This window comes from Haliotis rubra, unplaced genomic scaffold, assembly GCF_003918875.1.
Source record: "Haliotis rubra isolate DU_JTF1 unplaced genomic scaffold, ASM391887v1 Scf55, whole genome shotgun sequence".
NCBI lineage: Eukaryota > Metazoa > Mollusca > Gastropoda > Lepetellida > Haliotidae > Haliotis > Haliotis rubra.
Window position 1 is genome coordinate 1,121,605 of NW_025767246.1, and position 23,495 is coordinate 1,145,099.

The 23,495-nt window shown below is 39.2% G+C and overlaps 1 protein-coding gene across 1 annotated transcript; it reads right to left on the reverse strand.

The window, feature by feature from the left end:
- Nucleotides 1-4,822: 4,822 nt before the first annotated feature.
- Nucleotides 4,823-22,368, reverse strand: LOC124253677 (elongation of very long chain fatty acids protein 4-like). Its single transcript, XM_046687491.1, has 8 exons — nucleotides 22,349-22,368; nucleotides 15,514-15,592; nucleotides 11,700-11,887; nucleotides 9,945-10,028; nucleotides 9,582-9,638; nucleotides 8,472-8,586; nucleotides 5,762-5,889; nucleotides 4,823-5,228 (listed from the first exon to the last, which is right to left on the reverse strand). Exons 2-8 carry the CDS (start codon nucleotides 15,575-15,577, stop codon nucleotides 5,046-5,048), a joined length of 819 nt encoding a protein of 272 aa, XP_046543447.1. The 5' UTR covers nucleotides 15,578-15,592; nucleotides 22,349-22,368; the 3' UTR covers nucleotides 4,823-5,045.
- Between the last annotated feature and the right edge of the window lie 1,127 nt (nucleotides 22,369-23,495).

A 23,495-nucleotide genomic window follows, 5' to 3' on the forward strand; every position in this document is an offset into this window, starting at 1 on the left:
TAAGAATATAAATATAGATATGTATAGAGGTAAATAAAGCTCTGAAATATGAAGCATATGGAATCTTGTGAACTAATGCCAGCGTAGGAATTAAATCAAGAAATTATTGATAATCAAAGCACATTAAAATATTTAGTTATATGAAAACAATAACTGTTTTACGGTGTATGTTGTGGTGGTTTAATTCCAGCTTTGCATTTATTTATATTTGCGGCAGATTTGGGGCCGAATATTTGCCCAAGACTCGATATATCCCTGCTATAAGTAAGGTGAGGTGAGGTGAAATTGGGTTTAACGTCGTGCTTGAGAATATTTCGCGCATATGACGACGTGCATGCGTGTGTATGTGTATGTGCGGCTGCTTGTACTAGCCCAGACTGAAGCTGGGTTTTTGAGTGCTGGGCCACTGAGATACCATGCCGCAGAGAATCATTCTGCTATAAGTAAGATGAAGGCGGTTGGCATAGGTTGTAACGTGGTAGATTACCTTGTTTGTTTGTTTGACACCGCATTCAGAATATCCCAGTTATATGGTTGCGGTATGTAAATAATTAAATCTGGACCAGACAATCCAATGATCATGGGCATCCATCTACGCAACTGGGATACGATGACATGTGTCAACCTAGTCAGAGAGCCCAACCACCCGATCCTGGTTGCAGAAGACCGATTCCAACCCGATCTTTACGGTCAAACAGGTAAAGTAAGTAAGTGTTCGACAATGTTCGACCCATTGACATTCCACTGTCCGGGCAGACACTCTACCCATCAGACCACGGAAACAGACACACGTTCATTCATATCATGTATTTATTCCAACGATTGACAGACACACATTATAGCCAGAAAAGTATTCAAATGACATAAGAAACAGGAAAATAATCCGAAATATATTTGCAAAAAAACAAATAAACATTATCAAATTAATGTAAGAATATAAATATAGATATGTATAGAGGTAAATAAAGCTCTGAAATATGAAGCATATGGAATCTTGTGAACTAATGCCAGCGTAGGAATTAAATCAAGAAATTATTGATAATCAAAGCACATTAAAATATTTAGTTATATGAAAACATATTATCACGTGACCACTCCGTGTTACCCGTCATGTGATATGCAAATTAGTTTGTGGCAGTGACGTAAAGTAAAGTCATCACGGACATTCAAAATTCTTGGACTATTTGTAGGATGACCAACTATTCGTTCATGAGGGCTTTGTAGCACTGTACTAAGTTCAACAAGTGCATTTTCACTTGATATCATTTATGTCAAAATATATTATTGTGTATAAACTATAAAATATAGAGTGAAGATCTTCAAGCTGCACTAAGTTGCTGCTTTGTTGTTTCGTGTTGTTTTGTCACCAGTCAGCAATATTTCAGCTACATCAAACAAGTTTGTAAATAATAGAATCCTGACCTAACAGACCAATGGTTGATAATATGAGCACCAGCCCTCTCCATCGAACGGGCAACCACATGACCAAGAGTGGCAATCATCAGATTATGTTGACAAGCAATAATTGCCTGGGTCCCCATGAGGTTTAAACAACTGGCTATAACTATTTTATGATATGTATGGTAATGATATGCAAATTAAAATCTCATACATAAAAAAGATCAAACACCCATGTGGGCAAAGCCTGAGGTGGTTTGGATATGTTTTCTGTCTAAACGTTTTTCATTACATTCATTCTCTAACATAATTCACGCCTGTGTTCTTTGCAAACTTGATAGCATCAGCCAGTCAAATACATCACAAAGATAACATGCTTAAAGCTAGCCCTCGAGAAATATTACAAACATTTACTCAATTAAATGTTTGTTTTGAGAGATACTTTAATTACGGTGATGTACTGCAGACAGCTGTACACAGCAACTTGTATTGTTAAGTTGACTGGTCTCGTATACAGATCACGTGTTACGGTATCTCTTCTTGCTCGGTGTTCTTACTCGATGACTATCTCTAACTTACAGCAGGTGGACCCAAAGCACCGTTGAAGTTGTATTGGACATTACAGGCAAATACATTAGGTACTTTTATGTACACTAAAATGTTCCCTAACCAAACTTGGAATACAAATGGCAGATGTAACCTTTATCGTAAATGCTTGACACAAGTGAACGAAACCACAATGCACAAACCGGTTAGAAGGTTTACGCAAGTATGCAAAGAAACGGTTTCGTGGATTGTGGATATTTACTCGTCCTGTACACGCAGTGCTGTACATTCTAGTGTACGTTGTGTATTTTGATTGTTTGCAACGACACTTTCAGGCCTTGAGCCTCTATGAAAATGTCAACAATCACAAGAGCCCGACTGCTTGACAATGCCAACAATCAAAAGAGCCCGAGTGCTTGACAATGTCAACAATTTAAGAGCCCGAGTGCTTGACAATGCCAACAATTTAAGAGCCCGAGAGCTTGACAATGTCAACAATCACAAGAGCCCGAGTGCTTGACAATGCCAACAATCAAAAGAGCCTGAGTGCTTGACAATGTCAACAATTTAAGAGTCCGAGAGCTTGACAATGTCAACAATCACAAGAGCCCGAGTGCTTGACAATGCCAACAATCAAAAGAGCCCGAGAGCTTGACAATGCCAACAATCACAAGAGCCCGAGTGCTTGACAATGCCAACAATCAAAAGAGCCCGAGTGCTTGACAATGCCAACAATTTAAGAGCCCGATAGCTTGACAATGTCAACAATCACAAGAGCCCGAGTGTTTGACAATGCCAACAATCAAAAGAGCCCGAGTGCTTGACAATGCCAACAATTTAAGAGCCCGAGAGCTTGACAATGTCAACAATCACAAGAGCCCGAGTGCTTGACAATGCCAACAATTTAAGAGCCCGAGTGCTAGACAATGCCAACAATTTAAGAGCCTGAGTGCTTGACAATGCCAACAATTTAAGAGCCCGAGTGATTGACAATGTCAACAATCACAAGAGCCCGAGTGCTTGACAATGCCAACAATCAAAAGAGCCTGAGTGCTTGACAATGTCAACAATTTAAGAGCCCGAGAGCTTGACAATGTCAACAATCACAAGAGCCCGAGTGCTTGACAATGTCAACAATGAAAAGAGCCCGGGGCTTGACAATGTCAACAATCACTAGAGCCGGAGTGCTTGGTAAAATCAGTTATCGCTAGGGTCGGCGTGCTGTGGACAAGAGCAAAAGAACCCAACTGCTGTATTACCATTTCGTCATGCTTGCGTACACGACATCTTTGATTATCATAACATGTCCCATAAAGCGTGATTCACGTGTTGCACGTGAAATATATTCCCTGAGCCTTTCGCATGTGCACTTTGCGCTTTGGCGAAGGTGCTTCGGAGATGCATGCCCCGGTCAATTTCAAGGGACTACCTTAGAATTTTAACCGGTTACCTAAATATCTCTTATGAGCAAAAATGGAGCTGTAGGGAGAAGTCTGTAATTCCTTCCACTATTAAACCTATATAATGAACTGAAGGGACCTGGAATGGTCTCGAAACCTTGTGAGGGAAATTAATAAGAAGTTTAATCCATAAAAATATCTTGGACATCAATGTACAACTTCTAAATGCCACTGAATGACACTATATAATATTGTTGTTGCAGTTCGTTCTGAGGCTGCAATTCATTGGCCATTCTTGGGTCGCATTTCCAAATGGCACATCTGTTGGTCATTATGCAAAAGTAGAAAAAATATACATCATCTATTACATAGTCTGAGACTCAAAAAATAATTATTGTTATTGCACCAGCAATGTGACAGTTATTCAAGGCGCGTTAAGTCAGTGAAATCACACTTCCGGAATCGCATGGATTCAAGATATCTCCACTTCATGTTGACGTGCTTATATAATTCCTTCAAATTATATAATAGCTCGATAAGAATCATACATTTTCTAATTCACAAAAATATCACTGGTTATATTGGAATTTGTTTTGTTTTGTTTTTCATAATGATCAACTGTAATTTAAGTGCTTTGGAAAATGACAACACTCGTCAGAAAGATTTAGCAATACTCAGAGTGAGTGAGTGAGTGAGTTAAATTTTACGCCGCATTCAGCAATATTCCACTTATATGGAGCGGGCTTTAAATAATCGAGCTTGGACCAGACAACCCCGTGATCAACAGCATGAGCACCGATCTGCGCAATTGGGAACCGATGACATGTGTCAACCAAGTCACTGAATCTGACCACCCGATCCCGTTAGTCGCCTCTTACGACAAGCATGGGTTGCAATACTCAGAAATATCACGGCTGGTCTTTTAACCTGAAGAATATTAAATTTCAAACAACGCCTGTCGTAATCTAACTGGCAATTACTAGGGCTGCGCAATATAACCGGTTTACAGGTATTTACCGGTTCAGACATGAAAACGATACGTATTGCGATACGCTGATCGAAAACCGGTATTTTGACATGCATTCGGAAAACTTCGTAACGCTCGGAAATCTTCGGATATTTCCGTTTTTTGAATTGTTCTTTTCCATGTTTCATTAGTGCCAAATGTTACTTAAATTTTTATTTTGTCATGATTAAAAGTTTTTATAAAAGGTTAATCAATCATAGTGATTTTGTTGTGTTTTTGCTTTATAATCAAGCATTAACTCGATTATAAGTAGGTTTTGTTAAAAACATAATCCTTGCAATATATTGCAATACATATCGCAATATATGCTTCCGCATCGCAATATATCGCAATATGAAAATTCTCTGCAATACCCACCCCTAGCAATTTCACAAGGGAAACGAACTTTTCCCCATGATTCGATACAACATATTCCGTGGGAGCTGTTAACTTAAAACCCTTTGGTAGTATATATGGTTGATCAGATTATCAGATGTGAATACATAACGAATACATGCAGTCAATGACTCTATGATTTGATTCACCGGAAATTCTCATCATCACGTGACTGTTCCGAAGGAGCTTGTCCCACACCACCTGAGAGATGACCACCCAAGAAGACTGAAGATTGACCATTAGATGGCCTCGCTGTCATTGTCCAATCAACGGTTGCCACTGTACAAGCCGCCATGTTGTTATTGTTTGTGCTCCTTGATACGCTGTCTTTTCTTTAGGTACTCCATGCGGTAAAAGTTGGCAAACAGGGAGAGAAAGGTCCCCGTGTAGAATACGACAAACAGGTTCACTAGTTTGGGGAACGAGCATGGCCTGAGACATAATGCTCGCAAAGAATGGAGAATCACTATGGAGAACTGCAGCTGTAAAACAGAAGAAGATTTTGGTCAGTGTTGAATAAGCAAGACAAAATCCGACTAATATCGACTAATACAGACGAAATCAGTGTTGAAAACAATAGGTCAACGTCAGTATTAACTATATCATAAACAATCCAGTATACTAATATACTGAACAAAATTAGAAACGCACCACCCATATAATACGAAATATCCCCGTCAGACTGAAATGTACCCATGATATCTGAGCATCGACTGTGCATTTTAGTGTGGTGCGTTTCTAATGTTCTTCAGTATATTAATAATAACCACTCACTCGGCTGTGCCAGTATATAATTATTTCAACTCATTGAAATCTATCACAATATATGTTGTAAGATCACTTACTCACTCACTCAATCTGTAATTTTGTAATATACTTCTTCCACCTCAGGAAATTCTACATTTTACTCGCTCACAAACTCACAGAATACGTACCAGTTGTAGCTTTGTAATATACTTCTTCCACTACAGGAAATTCTACATTTTACTCGCTCACAAACTCACAGAATACGTACCAGTTGTAGCTTTGTAATATACTTCTTCCACCACAGGAACTTCTGTATCTCTGGCCCCATGGCGGAAAGCGCGTAATACGAGTACATCATTACGTGAATGGCGCTGTTCAAACCGCCCGCTATAAACTCTGAAATATAACGCACATAATTACATTTAGTGTATTGTTTTGAGGTTGAATCTTTTTATTTGGCAGTCGACAATATAACAGTGATATAAGTGCACTATGTAAACCAATGACTGACAGCGATCTTATTGCTAAGACGTTATAAGAATTTGAACGGAACGGGAAAATTCTATCGTCTTAATGCTACGGCTTATATAAGGCTTGGTCAACGGAAAGGAGTTACGTTGTTATAACGTCAGAGCGTCGTTGTGTAAATCAACCTTAGCGCTACGCCTGTCGATGTTATGGTATGGGAGTTACGATCACCTTAGCACTAAGATCGTTTGTACAACTGCACCCTGGACTTTTATGAGAGTTTGTAAAGGCATACAAATATTATCGTCTTAACAGGCTTATATAATTATTTCAACTCATTGAAATCTATCACAATATATGTTCAGCTCTGGATACTCATCACCTTTATTGTATGATTTTTTGTGACATTAAGGGCTATTGCTCAAATTAGAAAATTATGGTGTTCGTGGGCATTTACTTAGTTGGTTAACAAACTATTTATCTGATAGACGACAGAGTGTTTCCATCAATGGTACATTATCAAAAGAATTAAATGTTACTGCAGGAGTTCCTCAAGGATCTGTCCTTGGTCCATTTTTTGTTCCTTGTGTACATCAATGATTTACCTGAAACTCTAACAAATGTCACAAGACTGTTTGCCGACGACACTTCAATTGGTGTTGGAGGAAAAGATGTAGAAACCATAGAAGCTACTCTTTACTATGATTTAGCAAAATTGAATGAATGGGCTGACAAATGGTTAGTTAAGTTGAACCCGAACAAGACCAGATTCATGCTTTTTAAAAATGGAAATTGTCCACAAGTTCCTGACTTGATTTTCAATAATCAACATTTGGAACGTGTACATCAACATAAACACCTCGGTGTCATCTTTTCAGATAATACAAAATGGTCTCATCATGTATCTGCTGTAATAGAAAAGGCCTCAAAAATTGTTTCCTCATTACGGACGCTAAAGTACGTATTACCTAGATAAATCCTTTCTAGTATGTACGAAATGTATATTAGGCCTATTTTAGAATATGCATCTGAGGTCTGGGATAATTGCCCTAGCTATATTTGTGATAAACTTGAAATGTTACAACTTGAAGCAGCAAGAATTGTAACCGGATTGCCTAAATTCTCTTCAAGATATAGTTTATACAGTGAAACTGGTTGGTAACCATTGAAAGTTAGACGAACACAAAGGAAACTCTGTACATTCTACAAAATTGTTAACATGCAAGCTCCTGATTACCTGATAGATTTACTTCCACCTTTTACTGAAACCATTTCCGGATACAACTTGCGTAACAAATCAGATTTGGCTGTTCCTAAATTTCGCACCTCAATTCTCCAAAAGTCATTTATTTATGATTCTGCAAGTTTATGGAATGCTCTCTCCTCTACAACAAAATGTACAAATTCATTATCATCGTTTAAATCAAAGTTATCTGGAAATAATGACAAGGTTCCAAAATATTTTCTATTTGGTGAAAGAAAGACAAATATACTACACACGAAGTTAAGATATTCGTGTAATTCATTACAAGCAGATCTGTTTCGTGTTAATCTATCAGAGAGTAGAGCTTGCAATTGTGGTGCTCCGGTGGAAGATGCTAACCATTTCTTCTTAAAATGTCCAAAATTTGTCACTTGCCGTTTTGATCTGAAGAAAGACTTTGAACTATCAAAAGTTCAGTTAGACATTGATACCATTCTTTACGGCAACCCTGCTCTGCCAAATACTATCAATGAAAATATCTTTAGACATGTGCATAAATACATTGTACGAAGTAAGCGCTTCAATTAATCAATAATATGTCTCAATATTATTATGTCCATCCATTACCTCCAATCATTATTGTTCATTATTGTTCATGTTTCTGATGGGAGCGGGCGGTAATAAGTTACATAACTTGTGCCCAATCCATTTCAACACTGAATAAAATATGTTCAAACAAACAATTATTTCTCTATATAAAGGATTTTCTGTCGTTGGTATAACTCTATGTCTGTCATAAGATTTGGAGTTATGGGCGTCTTAACTCCACCTCTACGCCCGTTGCAATACTTTGTTAAGTTAGAGGGTGGTCTTAACAACCCGTGATGATCCGGGTAAGAATTAGTTAGGGATCGGGTGGTCTGTCTCGCTGACTTTGTTGACACATGTCATCGTATCCAAGCTGCGTAGGTCAATGCTCATGATGTTGATCAGTGGATAGTCTGGTCCAGACTCGATTATTTACAGATTGCCACCATGCATTTGGAATATTGCCGAGTGAGGCGTTAAACAACCAACCAACCAACCAACGATCGACTTAAGAGCAAGTAAAGGAATAAAGTCAGGATCGTCCTTAAGCGTCATAACTGTTATGATATATGGAATCGACGTTCTGACCGTATGTAGTATGTATCTGTTGTGTAAGAGCCAGGATGGGCATAGATTGGAGTCGCAACGATAGGATGTGGTGGAACAGATGGTGTGAGAGGGTAGAGGGGTACTGTTTGGGGTGGGAAGGGCTACTCACTCGCTCCCCCAGGCACATATCTTGCCGATATCCAGCAGAAGAATGGCATGGTGCCGTGGTGGTACACGTGCAGGAAGCTCAGCTGGTTGTTCTTCTTCCGAAGGATGAAGATAATCTGTAACATCAGATGACACTCAGTCCTCTATACATACAGTCCTTTATCTGATCTTACACACTTCTTCATCTGATGTTCACAGCATTCATCTGATTTTACAGAGAATTTTTCTGATTTTATACAGTCCTTCACCTGGCTTTACACATTTCTTCATCTGATTTTCACAGCACTTCATCTGATTTTATACATTACTTCATCTGATTTTACACATTACTTCATCTGAATTTCACATCACTTCATCTGATTTTACAGAGAATTTTTCTGATTTTATACAGTCCTTCACCTGGCTTTACACATTTCTTCATCTGATTTTCACAGCACTTCATCTGATTTTATACATTACTTCATCTGATTTTACAAATTACTTCATCTGAATTTCACATCACTTCATCTGATTTTACAGATAATTTTTCTGATTTTATACAGTCCTTCACCTGGCTTTACACATTTCTTCATCTGATTTTCACAGCACTTCATCTGATTTTATACATTACTTCATCTGATTTTACACATTACTTCATCTGAATTTCACATCACTTCATCTGATTTTACAGAGAATTTTTCTGATTTTATACAGTCCTTCACCTGGCTTTACACATTTCTACATCTGATTTTCACATCACTTCATCTGATTTTATACATTACTTCATCTGATTTTATACATTACTTCATCTGATTTTATACATTACTTCATCTGATTTTCACATCACTTCATCTGATTTTACAAGATACTTCATTATATTTTATAAAGTCCTTCATCTGGTTTTTCGAAATATTTCATCTCATTTACACACTCCTTTATCTGACTGAGAAAAGGAAACTTTTCATTATTTCACATGCGAATGATAATTCAGGGCGGGTGGGAGATATGAAATACTAAAGAAATATGGGCAGCCTCAGCTAGAAAACAATGAACGTTTTATAAGCGTCCGGAAACCAATAATACGAGGATGGGTGTTTATCTGTCACCCCCTTCCCCGACTTGCTATACTCACACTGTCCAGTAGCTCAATGATCTTGGAGAAGAAGTACCACCAGGCTGTACTGGTCATCTGAAAGGACAAAAGAATGTGGGTGTATATATTGAGTGGGTAGATGGGTGGGTTATGTATATTCCGATATAGAATTGATCTTCAGTAACCCATGATTCTCGTAAGAGACGACTAACGGGACCGTGTGGTCAGGCTTGCTGTTGGTTGGTACATGTCATGGTATCCCTGTTACGTTGATCCTTCATGCTGTTGATCACTGGATTGCCTGGTCCAAACTCAATCATTTACAGACCGCCGCCATATAGCTGGAATAATGCTGAGTGCGGCGTAAAACAACAAACAAACAGAAGTTAGTTATGTACTTACCCTCATGGCTAACGGTGAATTTCCCGTTACAACAGGCTGACAGTTCCACAGTGTGTAATTGTCTTGATAGGCGACAACGAAGAACTGGATAAAAACAGAACAGTAAAGAATGTTCGATACAGGTAACCCACAATCATATTCAACGAAATACTATGATTCACCTACCCAGTAATAGCTATACGGCTGTTACGTACCCTTCTTCCATTCTACCATGAGCTAGGAGACGGTGCACAACACGATCACAGTAACTCATAATAACTGTCTGTATGACACACATCGTGGTTGATAACTGAGAGAATGTTTGACACAGCCCGTGGTTGATAACTGAGAGAATGTTTGACACAGCTCACGGTTGATAACTGAGAGAATGTTTGACACAGCTCGTGGTTGATAACTGAGAGAATGTTTGACACAGCTCGTGGTTGATAACTGAGAGAATGTTTGACACAGCACGTTGATGATAACGGACAGAATGTTTGACACAGCTCGTGGTTGATAACTGAGAGAATGTTTGACACTGTTCGTGGTTGATAACTGAGAGAATGTTTGACACAGCACGTTGTTGATAACGGAGAGAATGTTTGACACATATCGTGGTTGATAACTGAGAGAATGTTTGACACAGTTCGTGGTTGATAACTGAGAGAATGTTTGAAACATGTACAGCTCGTGGTTGATAACTGAGAGAATGTTTGACACAGCTCGCGGTTGATAACTGAGAGAATGTTTGACACAGCTCGTGGTTGATAACTGAGAGAATATCAGACAGAGCACGTGGTTAATGTATATGACAATGCATGACACAACTCTTTCTTGGTACATAAGAGGATGTATGACGCAGTTCGAGGTAGCTAAATAACTGGATGTAAGACACACTTTGTTGATGACAAACACATGAATGTATGACACAACCCGTGGTTATTAACTACTAGGTTGATAAACTGGAGCATTAGGACACAGTGTGCTGGTGATAAATGAGAGGAGGCGACACAGCTTCTGACCCATAAAGAGTATACATGACACAGTTCTTGGTTGATGACAAAGAGAATGTATGGCGCAGCTCGTGCTTGATCAATACCAGCAACTATGACACACAGCCCAAGGTTGGTCAATACGATGCTATGTAACTCTAGTCTCGTGGTAGATAATAGACTTGCGCAAGTGTCTAAGGTAAAAATTAATAGTTTAAAAGATAATTTCGAAAAATACTAAATAACAGACTGGGGTTCTTAGTAATGTCCGGTTATCTAGAATTGCCTCTCCGAAGGATATAATTACTATACATCCATCGGCTAAATATAAAGTACAGCCTTGGAACAAGGTTAGGTACATACATACATACATACATACATACATACATACATACATACGTACGTACATACGTACATACAGGCTCATATATATATATATATATATATATATATATATATATGACTTTCTAGTTGCATCTATATATAGAGAGAGAAAGAGATAGATATATATATATATAGATATAAAGATAGATATATATAGATATATATAGATATAGATATATATGAGGCTGAATAGTGCTCAGTCCATTTGTAATAAAAGCGAGACGTTTTGATATCTATCTCGTGACGGATAAAGAAGGGTCTTTTCAATGACAAGATATTTACCGGTAATTGGGATAATTGCAACACGCCTCATAAATTACATAGACCTTTACGAGGTTCACCTAGCACTGGATGAACTCGTTCGTATAGTTGATAAAAGAGTCCCTTTGACATCACTCACCTCATAGCTGATGAAGAATGACAGAAAGATGAGGAAGACGTTGTACCAGAAGAGAAGTCGCGGGAATTCAAAGGATTTCCGATGTTCCATCCACCGTGGTCCCTTCCAGGCAACCAGAAAGTACATTCCACAGATGGCCAGCACGGTGCCAGGACTGTCCATCAGGAGCCACTCGTCCGTGCGGGGATCTACAACAGTCACGGGCTTCTTCAGAAAATGTATATACTGAGGAGCAAAAGAAACTCCACCTCTCAGCTTTTTTATCACACGTTTGATTTTCAATCAAAAATGGCTTAAGTAAGATATATCATATTAAAATGACACTGTAATAGCGCTTAGTCAGAACACATCTTCGTAGTTTTAATTTCTAAAAATTGAATTCAAAACTGAAAACAATTAATAAACAATATTCGCATAAAACACACATGTGTTGGGTATCCTAGACATCTTATCTTTGAAAATCAATTAATTTGTTTTTGCTTTTCGGCACAAATTTATAACATTTAAAAAATGGCAAGGGTCATGTGGAAGCAAATTTGTTTCGTATCCCAGCCTAAGCATTAATTCAATTCAACCCAAACACTACGGCACAAGTTTTTGGTTTTTTATCACTTTATTTCTTTTTGATCTGGGTACAGCATATCATGCAAGTCAGCATTTTGTTGCTTTATATAGGAGTCAAATTTCAAAGTCATTATCTATGTAAATAGATTGTGGCAAGACGACCAAAATGTAACAAAAGTGTCGTATTTGCAGTGAGAGTATGCATTAAATTTGTGTAAGTGGTAATTGTAATTGAATTTTGGTTTCAGCCAGCGAGAGAAGGTACAATGTTTGCTAACTTTCTAGAATATATGTACTCTTTAGTTGATATGAAAATAAAATTCAGCACATCATTTCTTCTCTCTTTGAATCCGAGAATAATGGTTTCTGCGTTTAATTTCAAATGGGTGTCTGTTTCATTTTCAATCCATTCTAGTAGATCTTGCCACAGCTTTTTGACATGTTTGCATTCATATAATAAATGAATGATAGATTCTATTTCAACATCGCAAAATGTACATAGTGGTGATTCTATTAGTTTGTATTTATATAAATCTTTATTGGTTGTAAGGATCCTATGGAGAATACGGTATTGAAGCCATCTGTGCCTAGCACTATATGATGCTCGAAATGGTATAAAATTATGTGTCTTCCATAGATTAAGAGTGATATTTATGTTCAATTCCTTTTCCCACTTACTTTGATAAAGCAGTCTTTGGTTTATAGCTTCCTTGTGAAGAGGCCTGTTGTAAAATATTCTACATCCTTTCTTAGCTTTGAGTAGTATTTCCAAATTAGGAGGAATAAAAGGTAAATCTTTCTGAATATTAATTTTGAACGAACTCTGTTTTGAATATGTTTTCAATGAAGATAATAATCCTGTATATTCAAAGAAATTTGTTTTAACCCCATACAGTTCTACGAATTCTTTATAAGAAAGAATGTATTGTCATCTTTTAAGAAATCATTTATAAATTTTACATTTGACTGTAGGTAGTGGGCATATACTACTGGTTTTCTCCCTATTTTTATCTTATCATTTGCCCATATGTACTGTCTGCTGCTATGGTCATTACCAGGCTTCAAACACGTCTTTCCAGAATGGGCTTATGAGTTTTTGAATATAATGTATCTTCAGATACAATGGTCCCATTTCTATGGGGTTTAGTTTGCTCACTGGTTGTGAAGTATATAAAAGATTATTTAATTTTGAGTCATGTACGAATAATCTTCTGATCCATGATATTTTCTGGGACTTAATTGTTTCAAGTATAGCTGGTACTTTTAGACCACCTTCTTGGTATGTTTTTGTTATCAGACATCGTTTTATTCTATCAGGTTTACCTTTCCAAATAAAGGAGAAACATTTCTTTTGAAGGTTCACTATCGTTTCTAATTTAGGGTTTGCTAGCGAGGTGAAAAGATGATTAAGTGTTGGTAAAATCAAGCTCTTTAGAATAGTTATTCTTCCTAAAGGTATAAGGTCTCTCAGAGTCCACATTTTCATTACTTTGTCAATATTTTTAAGTTTATCTTTACAATTCTTTTCCACCATTTCTGCTTTAATATGTTGAAATAGAATGCCTTAGAGTACAAATGGCTTTTGAGTCCTGTCAGGGTTGTATTCTCTGCAGTATTGCAAACTTGAATATTGTTTCAAACCTATCCAAATAACTTTAGTTTTGTCAATATTTATTTTAAGTCAAGAGAAGGGTGCGTATGTTTCAAGTACTTGTAATGTTTCCCTAAATGAGCACTCAGACCCGTCTAAAATTATAGGTGTATCATCGGCAAATTGAGTTAGTAGGTATTCTAAATCAATCATCATTATTCCTTTTATCTTTTTGTTTTGTCGTAACATGTGGGCCAGGATTTCTGCTACTATGAGGAATATATACGGCGAGAGGGGATCACCTTGTCTACAACCCCGTGTAATTTGAAAGAATTCTGATGGAAACCCGTTTACAAGAACACTAGAGTTTATGCTAGAATGCGGTTTTTAGCCAAATTTTGATAGATGGTCCGAAATTAAAGAAGTCAAGAATTTTCTCGATAAAGGACCATTCCACCGAATCGAAGTTTTTTCGAAGTCTATAAGTATCAAAAGTCCTGATTTATTCGTATATTCTGTGTAATCCATAATGTCGTTAACCAGTCTGCCTTTCATAAATCCCTTTTGGTCTTCACTTATTATATTACGAAGTATGTTTTTAATACGTGCTGATATCACGGCTGAGGCTAGTTTATATGATATGTTTAATAGTGAAATGGGTCTGAAATTTTTCAGATGTTCCTTAGATTTCTCTCATTTGGGGATACATGTTATGAGCCCTTGTTTTTGACTTAAAGATAGCTCACCCTTCCCATATGCTTCATTTAATGAATTGATCAGGTATTTATTGATGTCTTTCCAAAACAGTTTATAGAATTCAGCTGTAAAACCAGATGGATGGCTTTTTTCATATTTTTCAATGCTGAAAGCACTTCATCGTATTGTATTTCGCCTTCAAGAGAATGGGCGTTGTGTCAGATAATCTAGGTATTTCACTATCTTTGAATAAGAATTCTAGATCGACATCTTTGACATGTTTACTGGTATATAAAGTTTCAAAATAGGTCTTTGCATGGTTAATAATATCCTTTGTTTCGCTTTCGAACACATCAATCCTCTTTTTTTCATTATTCAAGCCTTGGCAATTTGCAGAGATGATGTCAAGTTTATGTGCCATATCGAGTCATTAAAAGTTGAGTGGTAAGTAACCTAAATCTGATCAAAATAGGCTGGCGTGCCAATAGCTGACCCAATTTTGGTGTGTCTACGGCACAAGTTACTTTTTCATAAACTGTTACAGGAATCGTCTCTTATCTTGTTTGCATTGTTTCTAATGTTAACGACACTAATAATCTCGTCTAAATACAATATTGGTACTTACGAGGTTAACAGTTAAATTCCAGTTTTAGATAATTCAAGGACAATTGCCTGAGACTGCAAATTTCAACAAGAGTAAGATTCGCCAACAAACAATACAACATATAATTCATATAGGGAAATTATAGCACACTTTGTTTACCATTAAGGATAATTTCATTTGACAATTTACCCATTAAAAGTCAAAACGAGGGACTTAGAACACCTCCTTGGCGTGTAAGAGACGGTAAATACTAAGAAAAGGTAGCGTTTCCGTACATGACTGAATAAAAGTACATGTATATAAACGAGTCCTTAGTAAAAGTGACTTTCAAATAAAAGTGGTTTCTTCTAAGTACTCACCGGCCTCTGGGAAGAAGGCAAGTTCTTGATACGCAACATCGAAAAACTTCGTAGAATTATTCATGATGTTTCTTTTATGCTGAAAATAGAAAATGGGCGTGAGTGAGAGAGTGAAGTTTACAGCCGCTTTGAACAGCATGGCAGTTACATAATACTGTGTCAACTTATTGTTGGAGTAAAGCCCCGGATGTCGTACCGACAATCATAGGTTCCAGGTGTGCCCAAGGGACGAAACTCTGCACAGCGATTTTCGGGACGTATGGAACTACGGCTGAACCAACTTCAAATAAGAATCTTTCCTGAGTTAACCATACCTAGGCTAGCGATAAGTAAATGTTTTCCAATATAATCAGTCATTTTTAATCTATTGTCTAAATATCAGAATCGTCAATTGGTCTAGTCACCATAATCCTCATTTGGTATATTTCTGCATAATGTTAATATTGATAAGTGTAGTTTCGCCCTGGTAGACTATTTTTTGTGCAAGGGCCTTTGAATCTGCTTTGCACATCTAATTTCATCATATTTATGTTATACATTGTATCTATATTTGACTTAATGCCTAATTATCAATGAATGGTTTGAATACCACTTTTTCGATACATCATGCCATGTTAACAGACCAAATGCGTATTTAGGATTTAAACACATTCCAAATCTTTATTATTACAGGATATTTATGTAGCGCACATATCCACGCAACTAGTACATGCTCAAGGCGCTGGGTTTTGTTGTTTTGTGTTGTTTTTCCCTTGATCATTGGATGTCAATCTCAACGACACATCGTGTTATCAGTCTCAACTCCCTGGGGATGTACAACTCTTGCAACCACTAGGCGCACCAAGTTATTGCGGGTTTCCCAGCAGCGTGGACTGTGACACATTGTCACAGTACTTTGTCCAAGTGTACTGCACGTTGCTGTACCCGCAACTAGGTGTTTGCACGTATTCATGTGGTCACCATCTGGTCATATACCAACGGCTTCGCGAGTTCTTTTAAGTGCACAGGGTTGTGTACTGTACACTAGAGGCTGTGATAACACTGAAAGAGTATGCACACAAAGTTGACTGCAAGGTTTTCACACCCAGTCACAAGCTGGCTCGATCCTCAAGCTCGCTCGATCACAAGCCTGACGCCTTGGACAGCTCGCCCACCATGGCCCACGTGTTTAGATCTAAACAAGCGTAGCGTATCTATAGATTCTAACCACATGTCTTACAGTGTAGCATCAGTCATGTCTAGACTGGCCACCAGTAAACATATGCAGAACAATAAAGGACAATGCCTCAGGATGCGATCCACTTACATTATTGATTGTGAATAAACAGAGCATGGTGCAAAAGCATCACTGACAAATGTTACAAGCATTTGTAATATAAAATACTACCTCAGTTATTAGGCTAACACCTTCTCACCGCTTAACAGCATCGACACAGTCCACGTCCCCGACGTCAAAACTACGTCCCTCAATACATCCCGACTACAATGACAACAACGTCTACAGTCTCGTACCGCAACGTTGACAGGACGCAGTCATGCCAACAGCTAACCAACAACGGACAGCAATATTTACCTGCGCTGGTCAAGGCGGGTCGTGATTCAGCGGGAGTGTCACGGATATAGGAGGGAGGTTATTAATCAAACATTGCTGCAACTGTCGTATTTGCAAACATGTCTAGTATATCCATCATCGCTGTTGATTGATTTGATTTACATATATGAACAGCTGTTACAAACGACGTCCTGGACGGTGATGTTATGTTTTGAACTAGTCTTTTATGAATCTGAAATCAATGGATATATGCGCATACTGATTCAAAAAGAATTAATATTACCTGTACCAATGAGCTAAGGGCTTAGAAATTTAGAAATGAGCATTGCGCTAATGTTAGTCAGTCCTTACAGTGGTGATGAAACAGCTCACAGCGATAATGTAGCAGCATTGATCAGACATGTGGCCATCTATCCCGGGATGAAAATTACGAGTGACCAATTTGAGTGACTGAGCTTTAACAATATTCCAGCAATATTCACGGCAGAGGACACCAGAAATGGGCTTCACACATTTTACCCATGTGGGGAATCGAACCCGGGTCTGCGGCGTGACGAGCGAACGCTTTAACCACTAGGCTACCCCACCGCCGCTCTTTCTGCATAGCGTCTTTGAACAATATGTTTAAGTACACTGTACTTATATTTCGCATTTAAGTCAATCAGTTATATCAATTTTATTACATAAGATTGTATTATGCAGAATATTAACCACTGTATATATTATAGTATTAATACTCGCCTATTTATAGTATCATTTAAGGATGGTATGTTAGTTGCCTATTGTGGAAAAACGATGATATTTATAAATATGGACCTTTGTCATTTATTATGTAATTATGCGTTTCAGGTGTATTTCATATCCATATGTAAGGCTATCTTAAATATCCCGAATATCACAATATGAAAGATCCCACATCTATTAGATGAGGTGAGATGAAAATGGGTTTAACGTCGTACTTGAGAATATTTCGCTCATATGACAACGTGCATGCGTGTGTATGTGTATGTGCGGCTGCTTGTACTAGCCCACTGAGATACCATGCCGCAGTGAAGCATGAATACCCCACTCAGACACATTATACTGACTCCAAGCCGACCAGTCCTTGTTGTACCCATTAATGCCGAGCGCCAGGCAGGGACCAACAAGTACCATATTTTAACGTCTTTTGGTATGACGCGGTCGGGGATCGAACCCGCGACCTTCCGCTCTCCGGGCGGACGCTCTAACCACTACACCACGGAGGCGGTCCCCACATCTATTAGCAAGTGTCTATTGACATGTAATGAAACTGGACCGGCAAACACTGTACTGCTATGTACACATATATAATATCACAAGTTCCTAATAACTTGTTCGTGTTACCTGCGGGCGGTGGGGTAGCCTAGTGGTTAAAGCGTTCGATCGTCAAGCAGAATACCCAGGTTCGATTCCCCACATGGGTACAAAATGTGAAGCCCATTTCTGGTGTCACCCGCCGTGATACTGCTGGAATATTGCTAAAAGCGGCGTAAAACTAAACTCACTCACTCACGACTGATTATCAACTTAACCGGCTTAGCCAATAATAACTCACTCACTTGTTACTTGCGTTTCGTCATATCTGCAGACCGAGATTGATCTTTGCCCCGCGAACAACCTTTATCGGAAGTAGGTCAAGTTCAGCCATGTCAAAGGTCATAAAGAGAAAGAGATACAGTCTAGACACGGACCATGCACTGGTGTCATTCGGGAGATATTGCAAAGAAGCTGTTACATAAGTACAATGTCAAAATAACCGTTAATATCATATCATGTGAAGTTTAGAATTAGAACAAAAGGTATCAAATCTACCCTGAGTGAGCGAATGGGGTGAGACACTTTTTGGCAGTTTTCCAGTTATGTTACAGTGTGACACCGTGTGTCAGCTTGGTGAGTGAGTGAGTGAGTTGGGTTTTACGCCGCTTTTAGCAGCATTCCATCAATATCACGGCAGTAGAGTTTGATGCCGTGAAAAACCCTTATTGCTGCATGCTTGTCTCAGATGTTTTACACGAACCACGAACACGGGATGCTACTCAACCTTGAAACATAAACAGGGTGGACCGCGATTCCAGGATCGTGGGTTTCTGCTATGCCAGAAGGAAACAATGAACCTTGGAGCCCTAGAAGACAGGGCCACTCCCCTATTTACAGTTAAATTGCATCCCAAAACAAATTTCAAAACACTCAGTAAATCTTGACGATACGAGCTAGACCTTATTTTATCTCATGCTTCTCGTAAGAGGCGACTAACGGGATCTGATGGTCAGCCACATGGCACATGTCATCGTATTCTAATTGTGTAGATCGATGCACGACTGACTGACTGAGTTTGGTTTTACGCCGCTTTTAGCAATATTCCAGCAACATCACGGCGGGGGACACCAGAAATGGGCTTCACACATTGTGCCCATGTGGGGATTCGAACCCGGGTCTTCGGCGTCGATGCACACGATGTCAATCACTAGATTGTCTGGCCCAGACTTGAGTATTTACAGACCGCGTCACAGAGTTGGAATATTGCTGAGAACGGCGTTAAAGACAAGTCTAGTCATGTATGTTGCAAACGTGTATGGCCGTTTATTGTTGACTTTCTTGGGTATCATTGGTTTCAAATATTTGCAAATTCTCCATTCAGCGGTATTGAATACTTTTGCACGTACATTCAGATCCGGGTGTTCTCTAATAGTGTTCTCAGCTACCAAGACATTCGCACGAGACTTAAAGTGAGTGAGTGAGTGAGTTTAGTTTTACGCCGCACTCAGCAATATTACAGCTATATGGCGGCGGTCTGTAAATAATCGAGTCTGGACCAGACAATCCAGTGATCAACAGCATGAGCATCGATCTGCACAATTGGGAACCGATGACATGTGTCAACCAAGTTAGCGAGCCTGACCACCCGATCCCGTTAGTCGCCTTTTACGACAAGCATGGGTTACTGAAGATCAATTCTGACCCGGATCTTCACGGGTCGCAAGGGACTTAAGGATGGCACAGGCTTGGGGACTTGATGGACTGATTATCATATCTCGACGAGGGCGTTGCTCATAACCTGTAGGAGTGGTGTGACTGGTCCAGACTCGAATATTCACTCACTCACTCACAAACCCACACACCCAACCAAACGCTCTCACTCACTGATCGACCGACTCACTCACTCGCTCACGCTCACAAACCCACACACTCAACCAAACGCTCTCACTCACTCATACAATACAACTCAATCACCAAAATGAACAAACTCACTCACCCCAAATTCAGTCACTCACTCACTCACTCACTCACAGCCACCAGCCCATCCACCACCTCACCCACTCACTATGATTGTTGATATATTACAAGCATAACCCCACGGTTACCCGAGGCAGATGTTACATACACTATTATAACCAATGGTGTGATTCTGATTCAATTATTATGAATTAGCAGTGAACCGTGTCACGTGGTATCGCAGTTGTGACCCGGATGTCGTTATATAAAGTAGGAAGTAAAAGGGCAAAGGAATCGATTCGTTCCTGTTGTGATTTGATAACACGAATAGTGTTAAATCCTGATACGTGGTTGCAGATTGCAACATCAGGCCAGGGGTTAAGTGGCGTACGGCTGTCATCATAATTTCCTGCATTTTTTTTAAAGTTAACCGACATAGCCGTCATACGTGAGCCACATATTTCTATACTGACGACTGACAGAGAGTCACTACTGATTAACGGGGGCGGTGGGGCCTAGTGTTTAAAGCGTTCGCTCGTCACGCCGAAGACCCAGGTTGAATCCCCACATGGGTACATCGCGTGAAGCTCATTTCTGGTGTCCCCCGCCGTGATGTTGCTGGAATATTGCTAAAAGCGGCGTAAAACCAAACTCAGTCACTCACTCCCTACTGATTAACAACTTAACCGATATAGCCAATAATTTAGGTGCGGGATTAACTCACACGGCAATCTGCCATCCGCATATTATGTTTCTAACGAATTTATATTATATCGTTCTGATGCCTATCACTGAGTGATTGTAATATGTTCCCGATGTCTCAGTGATTGTCAGTTGCTCGTTGATCCTTTTAAGGGATATCACTTCACAGTTCAATCTTGAGATTACGAACCCGTGAAGGTCCGGGTTAGAATGAGCCATCAGTAACCAATGCTTGTCGTAAGAGGCGACTAACGGGATCGGGTGGTCAGGCTCGCTGGCTTGGTCGACACATGTCATCGGTCCCCAATTGCGCAGAACGATGCTCACGCTGTTGATCACTGGATTGTCTGGTCAAGGTTCGATTATTTACAGATAGCTGGAATATTGCCGGAATATTGCTGAGTGCGGCGTAAAACTAAACTCACTTTACTCACTCCACTCTCTTGAGATTACGATTTGACGACATCAGTTATTCGTGACGTCCTGATTTAATAACCTTCGTCATCTGTACAACAGCTTGACTTCGGTATAGTTTCTTTAGAGGGTTGGCAAGTTTCTCTCCATTTAGTTCTTGAAATGGCCAAAATTAATATACATACATGCATGCATCACGCGCGCGCAATACACACACACACACAAACAAACACACAAAACACACATACACACATAGACAGACAGACAGACAGACAGACAGACAGACATACATACATACATACATACATACATACATACATACATACATACATACATACATACATACATACATACATACATACATACATACATACATACATACATACATACATACATACATACATACAAATATCAGATTCAGTGTTTGAGTGTCGTATTCCTGTTGATATTGCTAATGTCGGTGGTATGCAGTGCAGCCTTGTCTGTAATGTCGTATGTGAGCGCGCGTGCATGCGCGTGTTCATCGTGTTAGCGCTGGTAGGACCATTTAGAAAGTAATCCCGAACCCACTTCAATTAAACGACCATCTCAACGAAAACCAGCCTGCAATAAACAACCATCTCAACGAAAACCTTCTTGCAATAAAACGACCATCTCAACGAAGACCTGTTTGCAAAAAACAACCATCTCAACGAAAACCTTTGCAATAAAAAGGACCATCTCAACGTTTCAAAATACAACCATCTCAACGACCCATTTCCAAACACAGTTTCAAAGAATAATATCCTCGCCTGTGTCATATATACAAAAGCGTAAGAGCTAAATGCATATATTGAGTAAAATAATATATATAAAATACGATTAAATCAATATGAATTAATATACATAAGTAAAATGGCCTTTGATTTCATATTCTTGTAACACGGTACTCACCGAGCTGTTCTCGCGAGCTTTTAATCACTACGAACCCCATCTGTTTTATTGGATATGCACAATGAGCCTTAAAGGACGTAATTAGTTATGAACGAAACCCAAACACCCGGTGTCCCTCAAAATGTCATTGTATCAAAATTAATATGCAATTATGTAACAGAACGGATCGAATGCTAACCAGCTGATGAATACGATGGCACGCAGCTGTGACCTGTGTCTGTGAATATACAATAAGGTACCTAGGACCCCAGATCTAGGTCGCTGTTGCGAATAAACTCCACATTGGGATCACACATGGACCGTGATCAATGACTCACCTGTCGAATTCTCAACCAACGGGCGCGAGTAATTACTTGTGCACGAACCATATATGTACTCAACCACGCCCTTTGCATAGCAAACATTAGTGGCGTGTTAACAACCACCCCCCCCCCCCCCCCCCCTTCCACCCCCGGTCTAATTCCTATTATAGACTAGCAGCGTGAACGTCCATGACAACCACGCGCCTGTTGCACCGCTACCTGCTCGAGCGACTTCGCATACATGCAACTTGACATGCATATGCAAGCACGGCGTTTGCAAGATCCCCACTCGGCTTAAACATTTATACCGACAGCGTATCAGTTACAAGCATGTAGGTCACATTTAAAATTCAGGTATTGCTTAAGATCTCAAGTACTTTCCCAAGCAGGTCGTTGTCCTTTGCACCCTAGTGTAAGTTAACCCAACTGGGTTGAATTCCCCCTCCCATCCCCCAACCGGTGTGGAAGTTAGTGACTCAGCCGTGCGGATGCCCTGCCCACGAGCAGGAAATAACATCAGACGAGTATATAACATTGTTGTGTGTGTTAACTGAACCTTGAAGAAACATTTTCAAGGTCGAGTCGGCGCAATTTTATCCCGACATTTCACAACCACAGTGTCTACACCCATTTTAGTCACCATTATGCATCTCCCTTTTCAAAAAGGTCAGTATGACCCTACAAACTTCTATATGGCGACACACATGATTTTTTTCAGTTTCTAAGAATAAATCGCAAGGAGAGGAACCGGATCTCATATATAACCACCCCAACGTGTATGAAACATAATAATGTATATATACAACGTTACAACAATTTCTGTACCTACTTCAGTTAACTCACCA

Excerpts from the sequence above, each read along its gene's own strand:
- LOC124253677 (XM_046687491.1), bottom strand. The coding sequence starts at position 15,577 with ATGAATAATTCTACGAAGTTTTTCGATGTTGCGTATCAAGAACTTGCC. Across the intron at positions 9,639-9,944 it reads ATTCACCGTTAGCCATGAGG|ATGACCAGTACAGCCTGGTG; the intron begins GTAAGTACATAA and ends TTGTCCTTTCAG. Across the intron at positions 5,229-5,761 it reads ATATTACAAAGCTACAACTG|CTGCAGTTCTCCATAGTGAT; the intron begins GTACGTATTCTG and ends TCTGTTTTACAG.